We start from the raw sequence: 21565 nt of genomic DNA, 5'->3' as shown, positions 1-21565 counted from the left end.
CCTTTTCATGAGTTCTGTCTCATGCGAGGTTCGGACGTGGGTTGTTGAGCGACAGGAGTCAGTTCGACTTCGACGTGCTCCGCCCTCCATCTCCAGGGGAGGGCGTAAGTCTGGCGATTTCCTCCTGACAAAAAAAAAAGCCATAACATTGATTCCAGTGATGAAAGTGCGTTTTGAAGTAAAAGAATAAATCCACAAATCCATTATCTTAATGAACTACGCAGATCACACATAAAACGAACACTTAACGTTATCTATAAACATCACTCGATATGTAACAATTAAAACCCTTTTATGTAGTACGATGACCTGAAATGAATCATTCATAAATGTCAATAAACTTTTGAAACAAAGACCGAACTTTATGAAGTGCTTACAGAAATTACGAAACTATTGATACGGTTGCCATAAAGCGTGCCTGTTATGGTGGCACAAAGGAGTTTTTTTTTTATTAAAAAACTTGTCGGCTCCCACCTTTATCTGTGTTTTAGTGATGGTCCAAGTTACGGAAGCCAGCTGTATAATACGTATCTAGTACACGTTATACATAGAGTTAATGCAGTTGCTGAATTGTAGTTATTTGATGAAAAAAGCATACGGAATATCCCTGTCGATTTTATAAAAATCCAGTACAACTAACTTTTTTTTTATCCTACCTATGCTGATAGCCTTGATTTCAGCTTCACCCTATAACGTGTATAGGTGACTCAAACCGGGTGACTCAAACTCACGGTTCACTCAGAGTTCTCATATCGTGCCGCCTTCTCAAAATGGCGCAATGATGCCGACTGTAGATACTTACTGATAGAGTCGAGCTCCAGGTCATCAAGGAGATCCACGTTCCTCAGGAACCATGGTGCTCCGACGATTATCCTGCAGAATCTGGATTGACAACTAACTTAGTCTCTCCTATTTCAACACCCAACACCATTGATAAAATAATGTTTTATTATCCTTTGTTATTCAATATTTACCATTCATATCATTCAGACGTCTAATATAATCGTCCTTTTCATTATGCTCAGAGAGGTTAATGATAGTAGAAAAAAATTAATTACATTCGCTTAAAATTTGTGAATTAACCCAGAATGTTTAGTGTTACTCACAATCTACATTATTATCATGAACAAACAGTTGGTTAATTTCAACTTATTTGTAACATATCTTTCGTCATCTCACTCTGCCGTTATCTTTGACATAAAACTAGCTGATTTTAATGTAATTTGTATTATCGTTACTAATAACATTTTCAAACTTAATATAGGCATTTCTAGTACAATTTTTAGGATACCATACTGATAAATACGATGTCCGGACATTCATCGCGGGATGCGGGTATGAGAACTCGATTACCTCAATCTATTCGTAATATTAAGATCCTTCCTGAAATTTATATTCCTTACTAAATCTCCACCACCCCCTTTTTTTGTGTTACTTAGATGGGTGGACGAGCTCACAGCCCACCTAGTGTTAAGTGGTTACTGGAGTCCATCCTAGAGATCTACAACGTAAATGCGCCACCCACCATGAGACACAAGTTCTAAGTTATCAATGTAGTCACAACGGCTGCCCCACCCTTCAAACCGAAACGCATTATTCACGGCAGAAATAGGCAGTCCTCGCAATTTTTCGCAAAGTGTAGCCATCGTGAGCGTGAACAGCTCAGAAGCAGCTACATACGATCAAAGTGGTAATTCGAATAGCTAGCTATATGAAAGGGACACTTCGCAGAAACAGGTGGTCAAGGAAAAGTTTGATTAACAACCCAGCAATTTCATTTTATCATTCTGGGGGCCTAGTTAAGGCAAAAAATGAAACCCAATGCATCAGCAGCACTTCGATTTTAAATTAAGCGACAGCCCGTCCATTCCAATATGCAGACCGCTACAGGAACTTGCTGGAACTAATCAACAAGTCCCCACACTAGAGTTCCACTTGGTTGATTAAATTTGAAGTTAAGCTTATGTTATTTCCAGACCTGTACGTGTATTTGTAGGGAAATACAGTTTCATAGCATTGCAGTTGCTCTCAATGAAATACTTTTATTTTCACAATTGGCTTCTTCATAATCGGTCTAGTGGTTTTCTTTGCGATGTAGTCTATAAGAGCTCAAATTGAAAACAAGAAAACGCTTGTTTAAAGTCTGGAATGTAAAACATTTTACAGACGCTTTTACGAAATCCAATTGCACAGTTTTGCTTAATATTTTGGTGTACCAACGACGATAATTTAATACTCCATGACTATATCTTCTACGAAAATTATTGCTGGTATTGCTTAGAACTTTATCCCAAATTATAAGTGGTAAATGCCCGTTTAAATGCGACCATCCAACTCACTTCAGACTCAAGATTTCATCCCCTGATGCTTCGTGAGCTCATCTATCCGTTGAAAATAGAGGTCATCACTTCGATTCCAATGTGCACAGACAGAGAACATTTAAACTATACCAGAACTAATCAACTGAATGCCTGACTCTGAACTGTGTAGTTTAACTTGGCTGATTGAATTTACCATTCGACGGGTTAGTATCGGTTTTGTGTCCGTAAATGAGTTTTGACCCGAGCATGGAACGGTTAGAAAATTGTCTTCAGAACATTCTAGATTGCAATGCTTCGGAAAAATGGATTTAAATTCTTGACCTGGCGTTGGGTAACGAAAAAAGTGGATGCTTGTATAAGCGTAAAATCCTGTTAATATTCCTCTACAAAATTAATTAAGACTAGCTTTAACCACATCTATGTTATTTTCGTGTAATTCAGACATTTAGAAAACTACACAGATGCCATCACGAACTATTAATTTTTTATTCGTAAATGTTTAAATTTCAATAATGTTGAAAATAAATCACTCGTCCGTATCTTGGTGTAAGCTCAGAGCCCACCTGGTGTTCAGTGGTTACTGGAGCCCATAGACTTAAATACGCCACCTACCATTGTCGATGAGCTATACGAGATAAAATGCACTTCACACGAGACTACCTTAAGCAGTTTCTCAAGACACTATGGAACGTACATAATAGGTATGTGGAGAATACCTTACGGTAGGCAGCAGGCTGGCTCTGCTTTTGGCATTGCTGACGTCCATGGGCGACGGTAACCACTCACCATCAGGCGGTCCGTATGCCCATCTGCCTATAAGGGCAAATAATTAAAAAAAAAACCACTTTATCTTATACGATATAGTATATATTAATATACTAGCAATTCTTGTATATTAATATATACTAGAGGTCCCGCAGTAGTCGACTATAAGAAATTCGACTATAATTAATTGGAATTGTATAATAAGTTTGTACACTATTATGATTGTATTTTATACTTCTATAATCACAAATTTCGTCAAGACTACAAACAATATTTAATCTATTCTCAATTTGACAACAGACGTCAAGAACAAAAGTTTGACAATAAATAGTATGCATACGTGTGTGCGTTAAATAGATGGTATGTAGTGTGTGTAATGTTTTCTTTATTGATTTAATGTATCTTTTATGCATTATTTAAAAAAAATATTAGCCGTGTGCACTTCTTCTCTATTTTCTCTATAAGTGTGGAAAATTTCATACTCCTCCGTGCGCGCAATTTTCGTAAAAAGGGATACCAAGTTTTTGCTTTACGTATTAATATATAGATAGAATACAATCTGAGTCTCGGAAACGGCTCCAACGATTTTCATAAAATTTAGTATACAGGGGATTTCGGGGGCGATAAATTGATCTAGCTACGATTTATTTTCAGAAAATTTTGTTTTATTCGTGTTTTCAATAATCAACTCTTCCCGACATCTATTGGCGAATAATAATACTATTTTTCTTAATTGAGGGCAACTAACCGCTTAAAAGACACAACAAGATGGCGTTATCAAGAAAAAAAACCAGGAAAACTCGGTCATCATCTAGTTTAAATAATGTTAGATTTTATGTAGCTTATTATGTATACAAATATTGAAAGATAATCTTGATCTTTTTTACGGTCTCTTGAAACGATGTTCCATTGGTAGATTCACCCAAACTAATTTCACGAAGAAACTACTATTCGCGCCACAAATATTATTCCTATATATCTGATCCGATCTTTTTCAGATTTCGACTTACCGGTACAGTCCACTCGTGTGGTTAAGGCATTAGCAATAACGCCACGGGCACACTCATAAAATCTTAAAATCGTAGTGAGAATGTGTAGAACAACAATGTTTATAACTATGAATCTGTTGACAATTTTATTAACGGTACAATTAATTCCTATTATTTTTCTCAGCACCTTTCGCTCCGTCACGAGAAGTTTTGGGGAAAAAAATTTACTAGGACCAGTTCAGAAAGATGATGGTTCTTGCTTGGCACGTCCGGAAAAACAAGGATGTGGAGAGGCTTTTTGGTGAGCCAAATATTCTGGGGGAGATGAAGGCAGAGAGGCTCGGATGGATCGGGTATGTAGTGCTTATGGAGCAGGATAGGGCTGTGAAACGGGTGTACGCGGGTGTACCGGACGGACGCCGCCATGTAGGGAGGCCAAGTACCGCTGGTCTGACGCTATGGTAGGAAATTTACGTGAGCTCCAAGTTTCGGACTGGCAAGGTATTGCGCAGCGCCGGAATGAATGGCAAAGCTTATTGTCGGAGGCCAAGAGCCACTTCAGGGTCACAGCACCAACGCAGTAGTAGTAGTATTAGTAGTAGTACAATTAATTCTGTCGGCGATCAAAGTTCATAAGCTACTAATTGTCGTTATTTTTTTTAAAAACGTTTAGTAGTTAAATATTTCGGTGTTAAATAGACAAAAAACCAAAACTGTTTGAAGACGTCGTCTAGGGTTCGGTCAACAGATCGAGAGGAAAAACTGTGGAGTGGTGTGAATAATTTTAATTTTTTGAATCTACTATACATATTAGTGGGAAACGCTGAGTTGCGTTTAAAAATAGTTTTTATTTATTTATGCTTATGTGGATTTACGAGCTCACGACCCACCTGGTGTTAAGTGGTTATCGGTGCCCAGAAATATCTAGAACGTAAATGCCGCCACCTACCTTGAGATATAAATTCTAAGGTCTCAGTATAGTTACAATACAGATACAGTATGTAGTTTTGGGTAAACATTTGTAGTATAAAACAATGTATGAGTGTTCACAAAAGACTTGCTCGATTATGATCAAAATAGAGCAATAAATTCTTCGTCATAAATTTATTTGCCAATACTCATTCCCGTCCCGAAAAATGTCAATATATCATCCTAATAGATTATGACGTCATATTACAGAAAACGCATTCACCAAAAATGTTGTAAGCTTGTTGTAAATTTATTAAAAAAAATTAAAAGTTAAATATAGTTACTTTTTTTTATTGCCTTTGTAGGCAGACTAGCATACGGCCAACCTGATGGTGAGTGCTTAGCGTCGCCCATGGACTTCAGTAATGCCAGAGGCAGAGCCAAGCCGCTGCCTACCGCTTAATACTCTCCACAAGCCTCGTTTGAAGAAGGACGTGTCATAGCGCTCGGAAAATACCGTGGAGGGGAGCTCATTCCATGGCCGGATGGTACGTGGCAAATAATATTGACATAGAATCATAAGACCTATTATACTTATTGTTTTCACTGTCCAATCGAATATCAAATTTGAATACAACATTTGTAATTCTAAGAGCAACGCCACTGTTTCCTGTTCCATCTCACCGGCGGTGAGTCATGCCGAAGTAGAACGGTGGTACGGGTAGGCACCATTCGAAAAAAAATACCTCTAGTGTGTACGCACTTTATCTGTTGCATCAGATAATATACGGGCTGTTGCGTTTTGTACGCTCCTTAATTTAACCTCTTTATTTCTGAATGAGTTTTTTTTTTATATTTTTTTCTGATATTTAATAATTTGACAGTGTTGACAGTGTAAGTTAAATTGTATAAAAATGTATACATATTTATATTACAATATGAAGAATTTTCATGTGTTCATCTTTCAAAATAAAATAAATGTTGATAATAGATAAATTTTTTTCGGAAACTTTCTATGTGACACGAAAGACGCTCCATAAAAATTTCACAGGAGCTCTCCAATGCATTGGCACTGTTTATTTATTTTATTTATTTATTTATTTATTTATTTATTCAGTTGCACCAACAAAGTGATCATCAATACAAAACATTGACAAATTGACAAAAGTTCATGGCAGATGTCACCTCAATTATAGGTGCAATCGACAGTGCATTAACATCAAAAATAAAAAAAATATACAGCTAAGATTTGAATACATTTCATTCATTGCTTAAGATTAATTTAATTGGGAGATGATCCGCGACAGATTTTTCCTGTAAGTAGTGAGACAATCAGAAAACACATCTATTTCACTTAAAATAAGTTCAGCGCAATCGGACAACTCCGAAGGAACATTGACGGAGACCACGCTACCGTGGACATTATTGTAGTCCCAAAGGATTCTGTTTAAGGGAGAGTAAGCACCTAAATTCGAACGAGCGGGCTTTCTTATAAACGGTTTATATTTCTTCGTTCTTGGTAGGTACTTAGGGGCTGATATGTTTATCTGTTAATGTTCATGAGCAAATTCAGCCACCGAAATTAGACCAAATGACCAAAATTAAATTTCAACACACCGGTTTCATTGCTATGAAACATTATCGATTAAGATAAATAATCTAATTGATAAATGAACAAGATAATTGAGAAGTAAAGTATTGATTTTGCCTTTTTCTTTTCAAGTACAATAGCAACATTTTTTTTCAATTGAGCACGTTATTCTATATACCTGTAATAGTACGCTAACAAAACAAAAACAAACTCATAAGTACGATCCGCTATGTGTAATTTAAAGATCTATCGAATTTAATGATATTACCAGTTAACATCAGGTGGGTCGTGAGCTAGACCACCAATTGAAGCTTTTTATTTTATTGCTTAGATGGATGGACGAGCTCACGGCCCACCTGGCGGTAAGTGGTTACCGTAGCCCATAGACATATACATCGTAAATGCGCCACCCACCTTGACATATAATTTCTTAGGTCTCAGTATGGTTACAAGGGCTGCCCTATCCTTCAAACCGAAAAACATTGCTGCTTCACGGCAGAAATAGGCAGGGTGGTGATACCTACCCGTGCGGACTCATAAGAGGTCCTACCACCAGTAAATTTCATACAATTAATTATTACTTAGATTTTTTAATGCGTTATAAAACCTAAGCCTTGGTAATACATACACAACACATAAACACATACACAACAAATTAACTCACACAACCTAAAATGTTTACAAAAATACATAAACAACCTATCCGGTATTGTTAGTGCATCATTTTGTTTATCTCTTACAAAAAAAAACCTTTAATAAGCGAGTCGAATTCAATCACAGGACTTTACGACCTCCTCTCAAACTAATTCACCGATGCATTGACAGAGACATTCACAGTCTAGACTAAGCACACATCTCTGATTAAATCGGTTGTCACAACAAACGTGAATTTGCAATAAAACTTTCATTCGCTCTTGTGTCCAGTTAAACGGGTTCTTCCCGGATATCTATCTGCTTACTTTTTTTAAGCTGAGTGCGGCGTCCGAATCAAGAAATTCCGTAACGAAAATAAAACCTCACACCCCCTACTCCGCCTACCATGTAGCTCGCATTCAACACATTCACACGTTGCGCTTGCTTGTGAATAAGCGCGCGGCGTGACGTCGCACTGCATGCGCATCATGAAAAGTCTGCCCATCTCTTTCTCGCGCGGTCTAGCTTATGAGTGTGAAAGGGACAGTCAATGTTTTGCTTTTGTTAATGTTTATAAATATAGAGTAGTCTTATTTTATTATTGTTTTAATGTTAAATTATTATTGTCTAATTATAATTGCATAAGTTGATAAATAATGCTATGCAATAGCTCTACCGTGGCAGTCCCCGAGTGCCAGATGTGTTTTTTTTAATCAATCAGTATAGACAGACAGAAGATCTCACGACACACGCTATAATGAAAGATTAAAGTCATAGCATAGGAGTGTGTGCTGATTAGGATACTTATCGAATTTCAAATTTTTTTCGAACACCCTGTATATAGCATGCGCCAGCGCAGATGACTCACATCCCGATCGTCAAACACTCTCTCACGACAAAGGAATAGAATTCAAAAAACATTTCATTACAATATCGTACGTTAATGTAAACGATGAGATTATGTGTTTTATCAACTTCAATATCACTTATATCTCAAGGTGTGTGGCGCATTTACGTTTTAGATGGTTATGGGCTCCAGTAACCACTTAACATCAGGTGGGCTGTGAGCTCGTCCACACAACTAAGCAATAAAAAAAATACATAACAACCAATTTTAGATTTGATTTGAATAATACATTTTATATTTCTTTCTTAATATGTATATTAAATTCTTTTATAAAACAGTTTTCAAATTTATTAATTCCTTACTTAACTTAACTTTGAGCACATTATGTATTTTTAAATTATTAATCAGCATATTTAAAATTTATTACGGAGCACTTAATTTTTTTGTTATCAACCTTAAAAATTAGACGGTAAAAGTCGTTAATATTTATCTTCTGTGCAAATTATCGGATTTAATAAATTTTAGAATGAAAATCTCAAGTTGATAAAAATTACTGATTCCCTGATTTTTGCTTCGCCCGATTGGTATAGTACGGTAGCGCCACCGGTGGATCGTCCCTAAATACGTCATCACAGATTCTCCAGATCCATTAACGGTGCTTCTAGGTAACTCAAGCACCTGTCACCGTCCTCGGCGAACCCGTCACTTGCGACAAAGGACCCGACGAGTAAATTAACCCATAGACACATCCCACTGAGTTTCTCGCCGGATCTTCTCAGTGGGTCGCGTTTCCGATCCGGTGGTAGATTCTGCGAAGCACTGCTCTTGCTAGTGTCAGTGTTAGCAACACTCCCGGTTTGAGCCCCGTGAGCTCACCTAAACATCAAGGAGAAGCTAAAATAGACTCTAGAGGCTATCAGCATAGGTAGAAAAAAAAATGGGTTAAAAAGCGTTTAACGTGTTAATAATTTTCATAAAAGTACCAAATGAATTGTATAGTGCTAGTGGATTGCTTATAACATTTAAGGTTTTATTTTATTTTTTATTGCTTAGATGGGTGGACGAGCTTCACAGCCCACTTGATGTGAAGCGGTTACTGGAGCCCACCTTGAGATATAAGTTCTAAGGTCTCAAGTATAGTGACAACGGCTGCCCCACCCTTCAAGCCGAAACGCATTACTGCTTCACGGCAGAAATAGGCAGGGTGGGGGTACCTACCTGCGCGGACTCACAAGAGGTCCTACCACCAGTAAAAAAATACTGGTGGTAGGCCGTTTTCAGAGCCCCCACGGATAGATAGCACCACCATTCCTCTCTCTGCCACAGAGAGTGTTCACTCAATAAGATTAGACTAGAACTATTCTATTCTGTCTCTAATCATGGATTTGGTATTAAAAAAAAGAAATTCGCAACTCATACCAACAAAAAACCCCGGTCATAAACAGTACCATAAAATATGAATACTGAGAGAGTCAAACTAAATTTACGATACGTTTGATTTACTTGTCATAAACTAGCAACACTATTGTTCGATGACTTAAAAATTTTAAATATGACAATAATACAACTGTTGCTTTCGTTATAACTATTTATGTATCTATAAGAAAAAAGAACTAAAGTGATGCACAGAAAAATATTCTTTATACCTTAGAACTTAATGTTTGTATTCTTTTATATGTTTTTGAGTTATAACAGCCGTTAATAGTTTCGGTTTTAAATAGAATGATCTATTGGGTCATATTTTTACGAGATTTTTAATAAAATACAATGTATTTTATTTGCCGGCAATGAATTGAAATGTTTCAAAGAGATGAAACGGTTACGCGTTTAATATCTCATTTTAATAGTAAACCCAAATAGTTCGTTTGAAGATGAATGTATGGAAAAACTATTATCAGTAGTATAATAATAATAATATTAATACGTGAAGCAAAAACTTTGTATCCCTTTTTACGAAAATTGCGCGGACGGAGGAGTATGAAATTTTCCACACTTATAGAGAATATAGAGAAGAAGTGCACAATGCTAATATATTTTTTAAATAATCCGTAAAAGATACATTAAATCAATAAAGAAAATATTACACACACTACATACCATGTATTTGACGCACACACGCATGCATACTATTTATTGTCAAACTTTTGTAGTTCTTGAAGTCTGTGGTGAAATTGAGAATAGATTAAATATTGTTTGTCTTTATTAATATTTTTTTATAGTATAGCCTTAGCGAAATTTGTGATTATAGAAGTATAAAATACAATCATAATAGTGTACCAATTTATTATACAATTCCAATTAATTATAGTCGAATTTCGACTACTGCGGGACCTCTAGGAATAATAAATAGTATTAAAACATTTTTCTTGGAAATTCTTCTGGAAAATGTTATTAACATTTTCTATACTGACAAACTCGATCTTTTCATATGCCAATATTTTTTTTATTGCCTTTGTGAGCAGAAGAGTATACGTCCCACCTGATTATGAGTGATTAACGTCAGCAATGCCAGGAGCAAAGCCAAACCAGTGCCTACCAAAATTCACGTTATGTTCGCCGTACTGTGATTTGTATCCCAAATTATTTTGATTAAACTGCCTTAAAGAAATTATCGTGCAAAAATGTTTGTTAGTGATCGCTTTGCACAGCCAAGTCGCTGCTTACTTCTGTAGACTTTTCTGAAGCCTTGTATGAGTTCTTAATAAAAGGTTAACTCGGATGATAGGATCTTCTGATTATTGAACGATTATTTCGACTCATGTATACGAGTATCTGAAAGATGAACTCTGTTTTTTTTTGTGTGCCACCTATATGAGTAAAGCCTGGTGACCAAAAAGCCCACCAATTTCTCCATTCTCGTAGTTGCTTTATTTATATTCAGGACTTAACACAAAGCGGTCCTCGAGTTTCCTGGCTGATCCCTTGCTCGCCCACCTGCCCTGATAAAACTTTAAAAGCCTGCGGGCCACCAGTAATCTCGCAAACATAAAAAAAGCTCCTCGAGTAAAACTGCCCATCTCAAATCTATATATTAATACGTGAAGCAAAAACTTTGTATCCCTTTTTACGAAAATTGCGCTAACGGAAGAGTATGAAATTTTCCACACTTATAAAGAACATAGAGAAGCAGTACACAATGCAATTTTTTTTTAAAATAATGCATAAAAGATACAATAAATCAATAATGAAAACATTACACACACTACATACCATGTATTTGATGCACACACTCATGCATACTATTTATTGTCAAACTTTAGTTCTTGACGTCTGTGGTCAAATTGAGAATAGATTAAATATTGTTTGTCATTATTAATATTTTTCTATAGTGTAGTCTTGGCGTTGAAAATACAATCATAATAGTGTACAAACTTACAATTCCAATTAATTATAGTCGAATTTCGACTACTGTGGGACCTCTAGTAATAATAAAAATGCGACACACTCATAGCAACAAATCAAAGCCATTTTCATCAGTCCAAATAATAATTTACATTTTCCATACAAATAACACGAAATTAATATTACATAAGTTTCATTACAAAGGGTCACTCCGGACATTCTATAATTAAATTGGGAATATTTCGTACAATTAACTCAAAATGAAACCTTTTAATGTATACAAAATTTAACTTTGCTCCTGTATGTATGTACGTCATTGCGGTTTTTACACGTACCCCCCGATCTTCGTAATTAATTGACATAAATTGTAAAATTATATTCGACTTTTAATAAATTTCGTGCTTTTGTTTTAATCCTTCCTTAATTGAAGTATGTTTTCATTATGTTGCTTTGTAATGTTTTGTTTGAGAGGAGTTTCTGTACTGTCATATTGTTTTTTTTTTTTATAATAAATAAATATTTACTAACAATCACATAAAATATTATTGGATACTATAGGAGTTTGACGTCACTAGTACTTATTCTAGGCACGTATAACAAACTTTAGTTCTTCTTTTCATTATTTCTGGCTAGGGAGGTATATTAAATCGATATTAGAGTTTAAAGACTTGGGGATTGACAAAGAATAGATCTTCCACAGAGCGGACATTTATCGTCGGTAGACCTACAGTCTGAATGTTGTTAATCGGAACTTGTATGAGCAAGCTTATCTTAAAAATGTCGTAAGCGCGACATAGGTTTTTATCCAAACTCTCCTTAATATTCTCACTTCAAACCCTTCCGGCAGATGAAAGCAGGATAGCCGTACCAGCCTAAGCATTACAGACGTGATTTGGAATAAGATTTACAGAAGATAAGAAGAGAGACTACTACTGAAGTCGTCGTGGCTTAAAGGATAAGACATCCGGTGCATTCGTATGTAGCGATGCACCAGTGCTCGAATCCCGCAGGCGGGTACCGATTTTTCTAATGAAATACGTACTCAACAAATGTTCACGACTGACTTCCACGGTGAAGGAATAAAATCTTGTAATAAAAATCAAACCCGCAAAATTATAATTTGCGTAATCACTGGTAGTAGCACCTCTTGGGAGTCCGCATGGGTAGGTCCGCCTATTTCCACCATGAAGCAGTAATGCGTTTCGGTTCGAAGAGTGGGATAGCCGTTGTAACTATACTGAGACCTTAGAATTTATATCTCGAGGTGGATGGCGCATTTACGTTGCAGATGTCTATGGGCACCAGTAACCACTTAACACCAGGTGGGCTGTGAGCTCGTCCATATATCTAAGCAATAAAAAAAATAAAGAAAAAACTGGTGAGGAGGTCATTGTCTTTACATTTTAAATTATATTAAGCATGTAATTATGTCCTCTCGAACAAAAATCAATTGTTACATGATAAGATTTTCAACACTAAAACGAAAGATATAATCGAGAATTAATACAAACTACGTAATTTTAGAAATTATAATGTTGGATGACGATTCTCGGAAAGTTAATCTCTTTAAAAATAAATAATACATAGTACATATATAAAAACAAAAAAAAACGCTTTCATAGAAAATCCAACTAAAATATTTGAATTAAAAATAGTGTAAGAAAAAATGATTTTATTGTAAAAAAAGCGTGGGGTGCATGGTATCAGTAGTTATAAATATTTTATGAACAGATATGAGTAGAAGGGCTATTTTGATAATATCCTGAAAAGCACCTCACGCTTTTTTACGATAAAATCATGTTTTCTTACACTATTTTTAATTCCAATTTATTAAAATTTATTTTCGATTTTTTAGTTGGATTTTCTATAAAAGCGTATTTTTTTAAAACTATTATCTATTTTTCATTTTTTGTTGAATTTAATTTTTTTACTTTTTTTTTAAATATTTAATCGTCATCAGTCCTTAATAAGTGTATGCCGAATTTCGAGTCAATCCGACGTTTTGAAGGGGGTCAAAATCATGTTCAAAGATTCCGTTACATACTAACATACACACGTCTGAAGCTAATAAAAGCGTATTAAAAATTCTGCAATTTTTGCATGACAACAACGGAGCATCGCAGGTTGACCACGCCCCATGAATATTTCGGAATCGTGACCGATTTCCGAAGCGAGTCTAGTTCAAGTTTGTCAGGTCGTTGGTGACGCATCGACACACTTTCCAAACATGTTGTTGACTGGATGCTGTAACACGCGACTGATGCAAAAATAAGAGAATGTAAACAATGACTCATGCATAGAATTGGGCGGGTGGTAACAACATAGCGTACTGATGGTCACAATATGCCAGATACGTTTCGCACGCATTGGAGGAATCGTTGATAGACACAGATGGATGGACGAGCTCACAGCCCTGGTGTTCAGTGGTTACTAGAGCCCATAGACTTCTTCGACGTAAATGCGCCAGCCACCTTGAGATATAAAGTTTTAAGGTCTCAAGTATAGTTACAACGGCTGCCCCGCCCTTCAAACCGAAACGCATTACTGCTTCACCGCATAAATAGGCAGGGTGGTGGTACCTAACCGTGCGGACTCACAAGAGGTCCTACCACCAGTAAAGCTACAGTGCCGACGTATAGTATAAACTAACAATGGCTAATTATACCTACAGTGTAACATGTGCACTAATTAAATAGCCTCCTAAAATGTTTGAGTTACAAATCAAATATATAATGTCGGGCGGTCACATTAGAAAGTATTTAGACAAGTTTTGAACAGATGCCTCGAGTACAAATGGAATGTTTGTTTGTTTGTTTAATGCACTGGGAATAAAGTTCAAATTTATGAATCATCACTTGTCACAAGTAGTCAAAAGTTTGAAGACTGTGTATGTTCCGAAAACGAAGGCAGAAATACGTTTAGATTAGGCTCCCTGGTTTTTGTCATCAAGCGGTCACTGGAGTCCATGAACTTCACAACGTGAATGTCATCACTCACCTTGAGGCACGAAGTCAAAGTCGCAAGCATTTCACGAAAAGTGAAGAAAATACCAGCATGATTTGTTTAAGATGACTATTGATTAGGAATCACACTTGCAATTCAATCAAATCAAATTTTATTATAAATGTTTATAATAATAATCTACAAACAATAGGAACCAATAACCGAACAAGAAGAAAATAAATGAAGTGAAAGAAACAGAAAATATCTCTCCCTATGGCACGTTGCGATGGATTTACTTCTGGAGATATAACAATGAGGTTTGATGTCAGCCAGGCCACAGATCGTAAAACTCAAGCTGAATCCCAGCATGAAGACATGCTGCGCCGTTTTTACAAAACATAGAATAAGGGCATTAAGAAGATGAAAGTTCCGAAGGTAAGTAGGGTAGGTGCTATTAGAACACACTTCACATTTGTGAGTATGTGGACTGCAGTAACTACTTAACATCTTGGTTTAATCACTGATCTCCACGAGCCACGGTGCCTGATTACAAGTAGGTGGTCCGAATGCTAGTTTGCTAATCTATACATATAAATAAAATTGGAGTGTCTGTTTGTAACATTGAAATAACCGTCTTTTACTACATGCATATGAATATACTTATATATACGGTACATACAACATTTTTTTTTTTTTTGTCTCTCTGTCTGTTTGTTCCTGCTAATCTCTGGAACGGCTAGACCGATTTCAACGAGGCTTTCAGTGATAGATAGCTGATGATCTAAAGAGTAACTTAGGCTACTTTTTTTAGACTGGCTTTGCCCCGCGGCGTCACCCGTGGTACGACAATAACTGCGAGTAACATCGCAGGACTCAGCTATCAATAATAAAATTTAATGTTTCCGAAGCGAAGCAAGGGCGGGTCGCTAGTAAAGAAATAAAACAGGTATCCGTGAACAGTAAGTTCCTCATTATCATAGCATTATCAATCGATAATTCTCAACGATGATGAATCATGATGTTACTAATCGCACCTCACACCCGATCAGAGCTGTAGCGTGACCGCTCCATTGTAGCCGGTGATGACTCAGAGTCTCCATTGGACGTATAAATTACGTACAAGCTACGGTTTTGTGAAATCACATCATCGGACAGACAGTTTGATTGGGGAGTTGTAGCTTATTGAGTTTGAGAAACAAGTGATGTGGATAGTTCGACTGGCCGCTTCAGACCTTATGAACATAAAAACGTGGAGACGAAATAAGTAGATTTTTGTTATTGTTGTATATTTTAGGAGTCTCTATGTATTTCATAACCTGAGTCTTTAATCAATTATAATACGTAAAAAATAGATATTTCACTGGATGACTGAGATACGTGATTTTGTCGTGGGCTAAAGGATAAGACGTCCAGTGCATTCGTATCCAGCGATGCACCGGTGCTCGAATCCCGCTGGCAAGTACCAATTTTTCTAATGAAATACGTACTTGACAAATGTTCTTGATTGATTTCAACAGTGAAGGAATAACAACGTGTAATAAAAAATAAACCAGCAAAAATTATAATTTGCGTAATTACTGGTGGTTGGACCTCTTGTGAGTTTTTTTTTTTTTGCTAAGATGAGTGGACGAGCTCACAGCCCACCTGGTGTTAAGTGGTTACTGGAGCCTATAGACATCTACGATGTAAATGCGCCACCTACCTTGAGATATAAGTTTTAGAGTCTCAAGTATAGTTACAACGGCTGCCCCACCCTTCAAACCGAAACGCATTACTGCTTCACGGCAGAAATAGGCGGGGTGGTGGTACCTACCACTGCGGACTCACAAGAGGCCCTACCACCAGTAATTACGCAAATTATAATTTTGCTGGTTTGATTTTTATTACACAACTAGCGACCCGCCCTCGCTTCGCTTCGGAAACATTAAAACACACATGAAACCAAAAAAATTTAATAAAAAAAATTAAAAAAAAGTAGCCTATGTTCATCAGGGACAATGTCGGCTTCTAATGGAAAAAGAATTTATCAAATCGGTCCAGTAGTTTCGGAGCCTATTCGAAACAAACAAACAAACAAATCTTTCCTCTTTATAATATTAAGTATAGATGCTATTCCTTCACCGTGGAAGTCAATCGTGAACATTTATTGAGTACGTATTTCATTATATTTATAATATTTTCCCTGAAATCAAGATCATAAAATTACTTCATAGATACATATTACTGTTTCTCACTTCATTACAGTAGAAACAAATAAATAAAAAATTGTGGGAAAAACTTTGCTCATCGCATGCATTGCTGCAACATACTTCTCTGAAGTGGAAATTGAACCCATGACCAACCGCACACGGGCGATCTTGCAGGTCTAAAAATTACAGCAACGCTGAATGTAAAAATCATGTAATATAATTGTCTTATAAAATAATGCCTAAGTTTAAATGTTTCTTAGTATTTACCGACATTGAAAGCTTTTCTTCAGACGAAGGCTTCGAACAGTAGATTGCTTTGTGTTATCCTCAAGGCGTTTCGAGCTTTTAAGAATAAGCTTAAAGTTTTTCGTGGAATCAATTCTTGTTTACTAGGAATTCAACTCAGGACCGATATAGCTAGGCCAATAAACACTAAAGCTAGTGATTGTGAGTAGTTATGGAGATAAGATTCGCCTGCTGGTAATGACAAAAGAAAAATCTTCCACAGAGCTGGTGAAATAGATAGACCGACGGCCCGAATGTTGTTTTTCGGAACTTGTATATATTATACTAATTTATCATGAAATTGTCGTTAGCAACATTCAAGCATGTTTTTTTTTACTGCTAAGATGGATGGACGAGCTCACAGCCCACCTGGTGTTAAGTGGTTACTGGAGCCTATAGACATCTACAACGTAAATGCTCCACCCACCTTGAGATATAAGCTCTAAGGTTTTAAGTATACTAGTTACAATATATGACATATGAGTAAATTTTTTATTGCCTTTGTGGGCAGACGAGCATACGGCCCACCTGATGGTAAGTGGTCACCGTCGCTCATGGACGTCAGCAATGCCGGGAGCAGAGCCAAGCCGCTGCCTACCTTATAGTACTCTCCGCAAGCCTCGTTTGAAGAAGGACATGTCACAGCGCTCGGAAAACACCGTGGAGGGGAGTTCATTCCAAAGCCGGATGGTACGTGGCAAAAAAGATCTTTGCAAACGCACTGTCGATGAACTCTGCTCCGATGGCGGGAGGTGCGATGATAAAAAGGAGATGAGGGGATCAAATATGACATGTGTCAAATATGCTGTGTTTTATAATGGCTACCCGCTTCTTTTTTGTGAATGAGGTTTTACTGGTGTCCCTGAGGTCTTTCCAGTTTCACCAGGATAGGTGGGCGAGCAATGGCTCAGCCCAGAATGGGCATATGTATTCATCGTTGGCGTCCATGCGAAAAATCTTTGAGTATGTTAAATTAATGATAATATGTTAAGGACAACACAGATGAAGTATATTTGTAAATTAGAATAAATAAATACGAGCGGCCGATATTTCAGTGTATCATCATCATCATCATCATCATCATCATCATCATCATCATCATCAGCCTTTATCTGCCCACAGCTGGACATAGGCCTTCCCCAATGCTTTCCACATAATGCGGTCCTCCGCCTTCCGCATCCAACGACTTCCCGCCGTGCGCACTAAGTCGTCAGTCCACCTGGTTGGAGGACGCCCCACGCTCCTTGTACCCATCCGTGGCCTCCATTCGAGGACTTTCCTCCCCCACCTGGCGTCGCTGGCTCGACAGATGTGACCGGCCCATTGCCACTTCAGCCTGCTAGCTTTGAGAGCTATGTCGTCGACTTTGGTTGTCCGTCGAATTTCTTCGTTCCGGATTTTGTCCCTTAGAGAAATACCTAACATAGCTCTCTCCATCTAGATATTTCAGTGTATGCCCAGTATCAATTACTACCGATTCTCGTTATTTTCTTTTTAATACAAAAAGAAACATTCGTTTTGTAAAAATAGGTATATGATTCGAAAAATAAATACCAAAATACGCGTCGCTTAATCTTAATATTTGCATGCTTTCCGTTTTCATAAACATTGTTTGTCCATCGATCGAAATTCGACCATAATCACTGTCACCGAAAAGCTTAGATTTGTTTTATGTTTAAATATTAATAATTGTTTTCGACAAAAAAAAAACTGAGTGCTAAGTAAAAACAAAAGAAAATTCTTCGAAAAATTGACGAGAGAATTTAACTCAAATGATGTAAGTATCATAACGAACAACCAAATGATTGTCAATTTAAAGTTCAAATTTAAACCACAACTCCACTGTAACTTTTATTAATATCGTATTCCACAATGTTACCGCTCGGCTGTAACCTCAAGCTTAACAATGGCTTTACAAAAACACATTAAATACATTCCGCGACCTAATTGCGATTTTTATTCATGTTCAAAAACCGTGACGCTAAATTGCAAATGTCAAAATGTATTAGTGGTACAGTTCACAATTCACAGTCAAGGCAAAAGCACCCTTATTTGACCAACGGTAAGGTAACACAGCTACACAAGTTCAAGTTTTACATGCGCACGTAAACTGGTAAGATTTTTAATTGAACGTCACAAAGAGATTATCTTTACTTGGAATTTAGGATTTCATGTATCCCAGCAACTTTTATTGTTCGTATGAATATTTTGTTTATTGCATCCACTTTCGAATTGTATAATTGAAGATCATTTGAAGAGGATCTTAATTTCTTACTGGTGGTAGGTCTTCTTGAGAGTCCGCACGGATAGGTACCACCGCCCTGCCTATTTCTGCCGTGAAGCAGTAATGCGTTTCGGTTTGAAGGGTGAGGCAGTCGTTGTAACTATACTGAGACTTTAGAACTTATATCTCAGGTGGGTGGCGTATTTACGTTTGGGCTCCAGTAACCACTTAACACCAGGCTATGAGCTCGTCCACCCATCTAAGCAATAAAAAAAAAATCGGATATTAATCAGAGGAAAGTGGTACCTCAACCCTTATCTGATACTGTTTGGTCGACGACCGTGAATATGAATCTAATTTTTAACGTAGCCTTCCTACTAATCCCATATGCAAAAGCGTATTCGCAAAAAACATTGAAGCCAAAACCTAAAACTGTCACACGAATAAAAATAGTCCAAATGTATATATCTATTGCCTTCTTCCACGCCAATTTTTTAACAGGCCAATAGTTTCGAAGCCCGCCAATGACATAGGCTTTTCTCCAAAAAAAAAGACTAGAACATAATTTGCAGTCGCATGTTAAAATTAATAAAATTAAACACGAGTTTGATCACAAAACCGCGATTAAGCATCTGCTTACTGTGTAAAGTAATTATAATTTTGAAATATTAAATCACATATCCGAGATTTGCATATTTAATTCATTTTAAACAAGAAGATGTAAGGCTAGATAATGCTTGACGACCGTAACATAAATATTGTAGAAGTTTATTTCTGTTTCTTTAACGAATAAACAGGTCAAAGAACTCAGTGGACGAGAAACAACGTTTTTTAATAATAAAATTAGGTTTACTATTTTATACTTTATCTATAGTTTAATATTTTATCGAATAATTTAGAATCTTTATGATAAGGACTTTTTGGCGGGAACGCGAGGAGTGAAGTTGATTTGTTTTATTTTGCCTATTTAGTGTTTCTTCTGTTTGTCGTGATTCTGTTTAGTATCTGTGATTTTGTCTATTTAGTGTTTCTTCTGTTTGTCGCGATTCTGTTTAGTATCTGTGAAAGTACATGAATGTGGGAAAATAAAACAAAGCCGCTGGATGTAACTTCTCGGGATCTCGGGATCAGTAGCAGATATATACGTACGAGAAAAATTAAATACAGATGCTGACTAGCAAATATCTTTAAAAATACTATAAATACTGACGATACTGATACTGAAGATACTGACTTTAACCAGGAATGAAACTTAAGAGCCCATGGTGCTGTGGCTATTTGTTTTATTACATAGCTGGGTTCACGATGTATATATCTGGTATGTTGTCGTTACCGTTAAGATAACGTGAATGCGACCACTTACCTAAATCACAGTAAATTGGATTTTAAAAAAATGTGTTTTTGGGAATTGTAACCTCATTGTGTAATTGTATCAAATTATTCTTTTTCAAGTAATCGCATATCGTAAAAATGTACACGTTAAATTACTAAAGATGATATCACCATACCTTTAATTGTTTCAAAACATTTGACCCTGTAAGTTGTAGGTGTGAAGCTAAAAGAGAAAGCTCCAGGAATGACTCATTTCTTTGTGCAAAATTTAGAGTAAGATATTTTCAAGGCAACAAATAAATAATTAAAACTAACGCGTTTTATGTTGTTTGAAATGAACATTTTAATTTTTAAGGACATGCAAAAGAACTGGTTTTATTAGGAAGATATAACATTTTTTAATGAGGTAGTGTATGGGATACTAGAGGCAGCTATATGTATATATGTATGCTAATAAAAATGCACCAGGTGACCTTCTGAATTTTAAAAGTATGAACAAAGCCTGCGAATGGTAACAAAACGTGTACATACACTATTGTCTAAGGCTATATGAACATTGAAATAACAGGTAATAAGACTATATACTCTTCCCAAGGGATATTAATTTGGACATGTATATATATTTAGATTATACTATAATGAGTTTTTTTTTAATTGACAACAATGAAATCGGTAATGTTCTGTTGTAGTTCTAGTAGTTTTAATAGTAATCTTTACAACACGGCTTCTTGCAAGGCTTGTAACTTCCTTCGGAACATAGAAAAGCTCTGACTTTCTTCGCTAAAGGACAATCCAATCTTCCACATGGTCCATGAACATCTCGCTTATTGACAAATTGTCCATGTGTATACTTGCCCTTTAAAGTTTCTCCAGGGATGAACTGGTGCTGACTACCTCTAAAATCCATCCGTTTTGGACAATTGGTTCCACCGCAAGGTCCTTTAGGAAATCCCATAGCTAATATAGCCAATTCACTTGCAGTGAATGGAGCTACGAAATCTTCATATATTTTTGGTTCTTCTACCGGTCTTATTGGTTCTCTTGTTATGTCAGGAGCTCCGAAAAAGTATGCAACAGGTGGCACAGCATCTATTGTAGTTCCTGCCCAATGACGGACAACTTCTAGATCTTTTAGTTTCAAATCATCGTTCAAATATTTTCGACCAGGCAGTCGTTCCATTTCTGGCAAAGATAC

At 36.5% G+C, this 21565-nt stretch overlaps 1 protein-coding gene across 1 annotated transcript in view; it reads left to right on the top strand.

Moving 5' to 3' along the window:
• LOC119628746 (serine/arginine repetitive matrix protein 1-like) overlaps nucleotides 1–20647 on the top strand; it is a 66985-nt gene extending 46338 nt beyond the window's left edge. The window contains exon 2 of the mRNA XM_038012188.1: nucleotides 20586–20647. Within this exon, the coding sequence (XP_037868116.1) occupies nucleotides 20586–20647 (62 nt within the window). The remainder of the gene's footprint in view (nucleotides 1–20585) is intronic.
• The last annotated feature ends 918 nt before the right edge of the window (nucleotides 20648–21565 follow it).

The sequence above is a fragment of the Bombyx mori genome, chromosome 7 (genome assembly GCF_030269925.1).
Source record: "Bombyx mori chromosome 7, ASM3026992v2".
Lineage (NCBI taxonomy): Eukaryota > Metazoa > Arthropoda > Insecta > Lepidoptera > Bombycidae > Bombyx > Bombyx mori.
The sequence above is the reverse complement of the archived record's forward strand: the minus strand, read 5'-3'. Positions and strand labels throughout refer to the sequence as shown.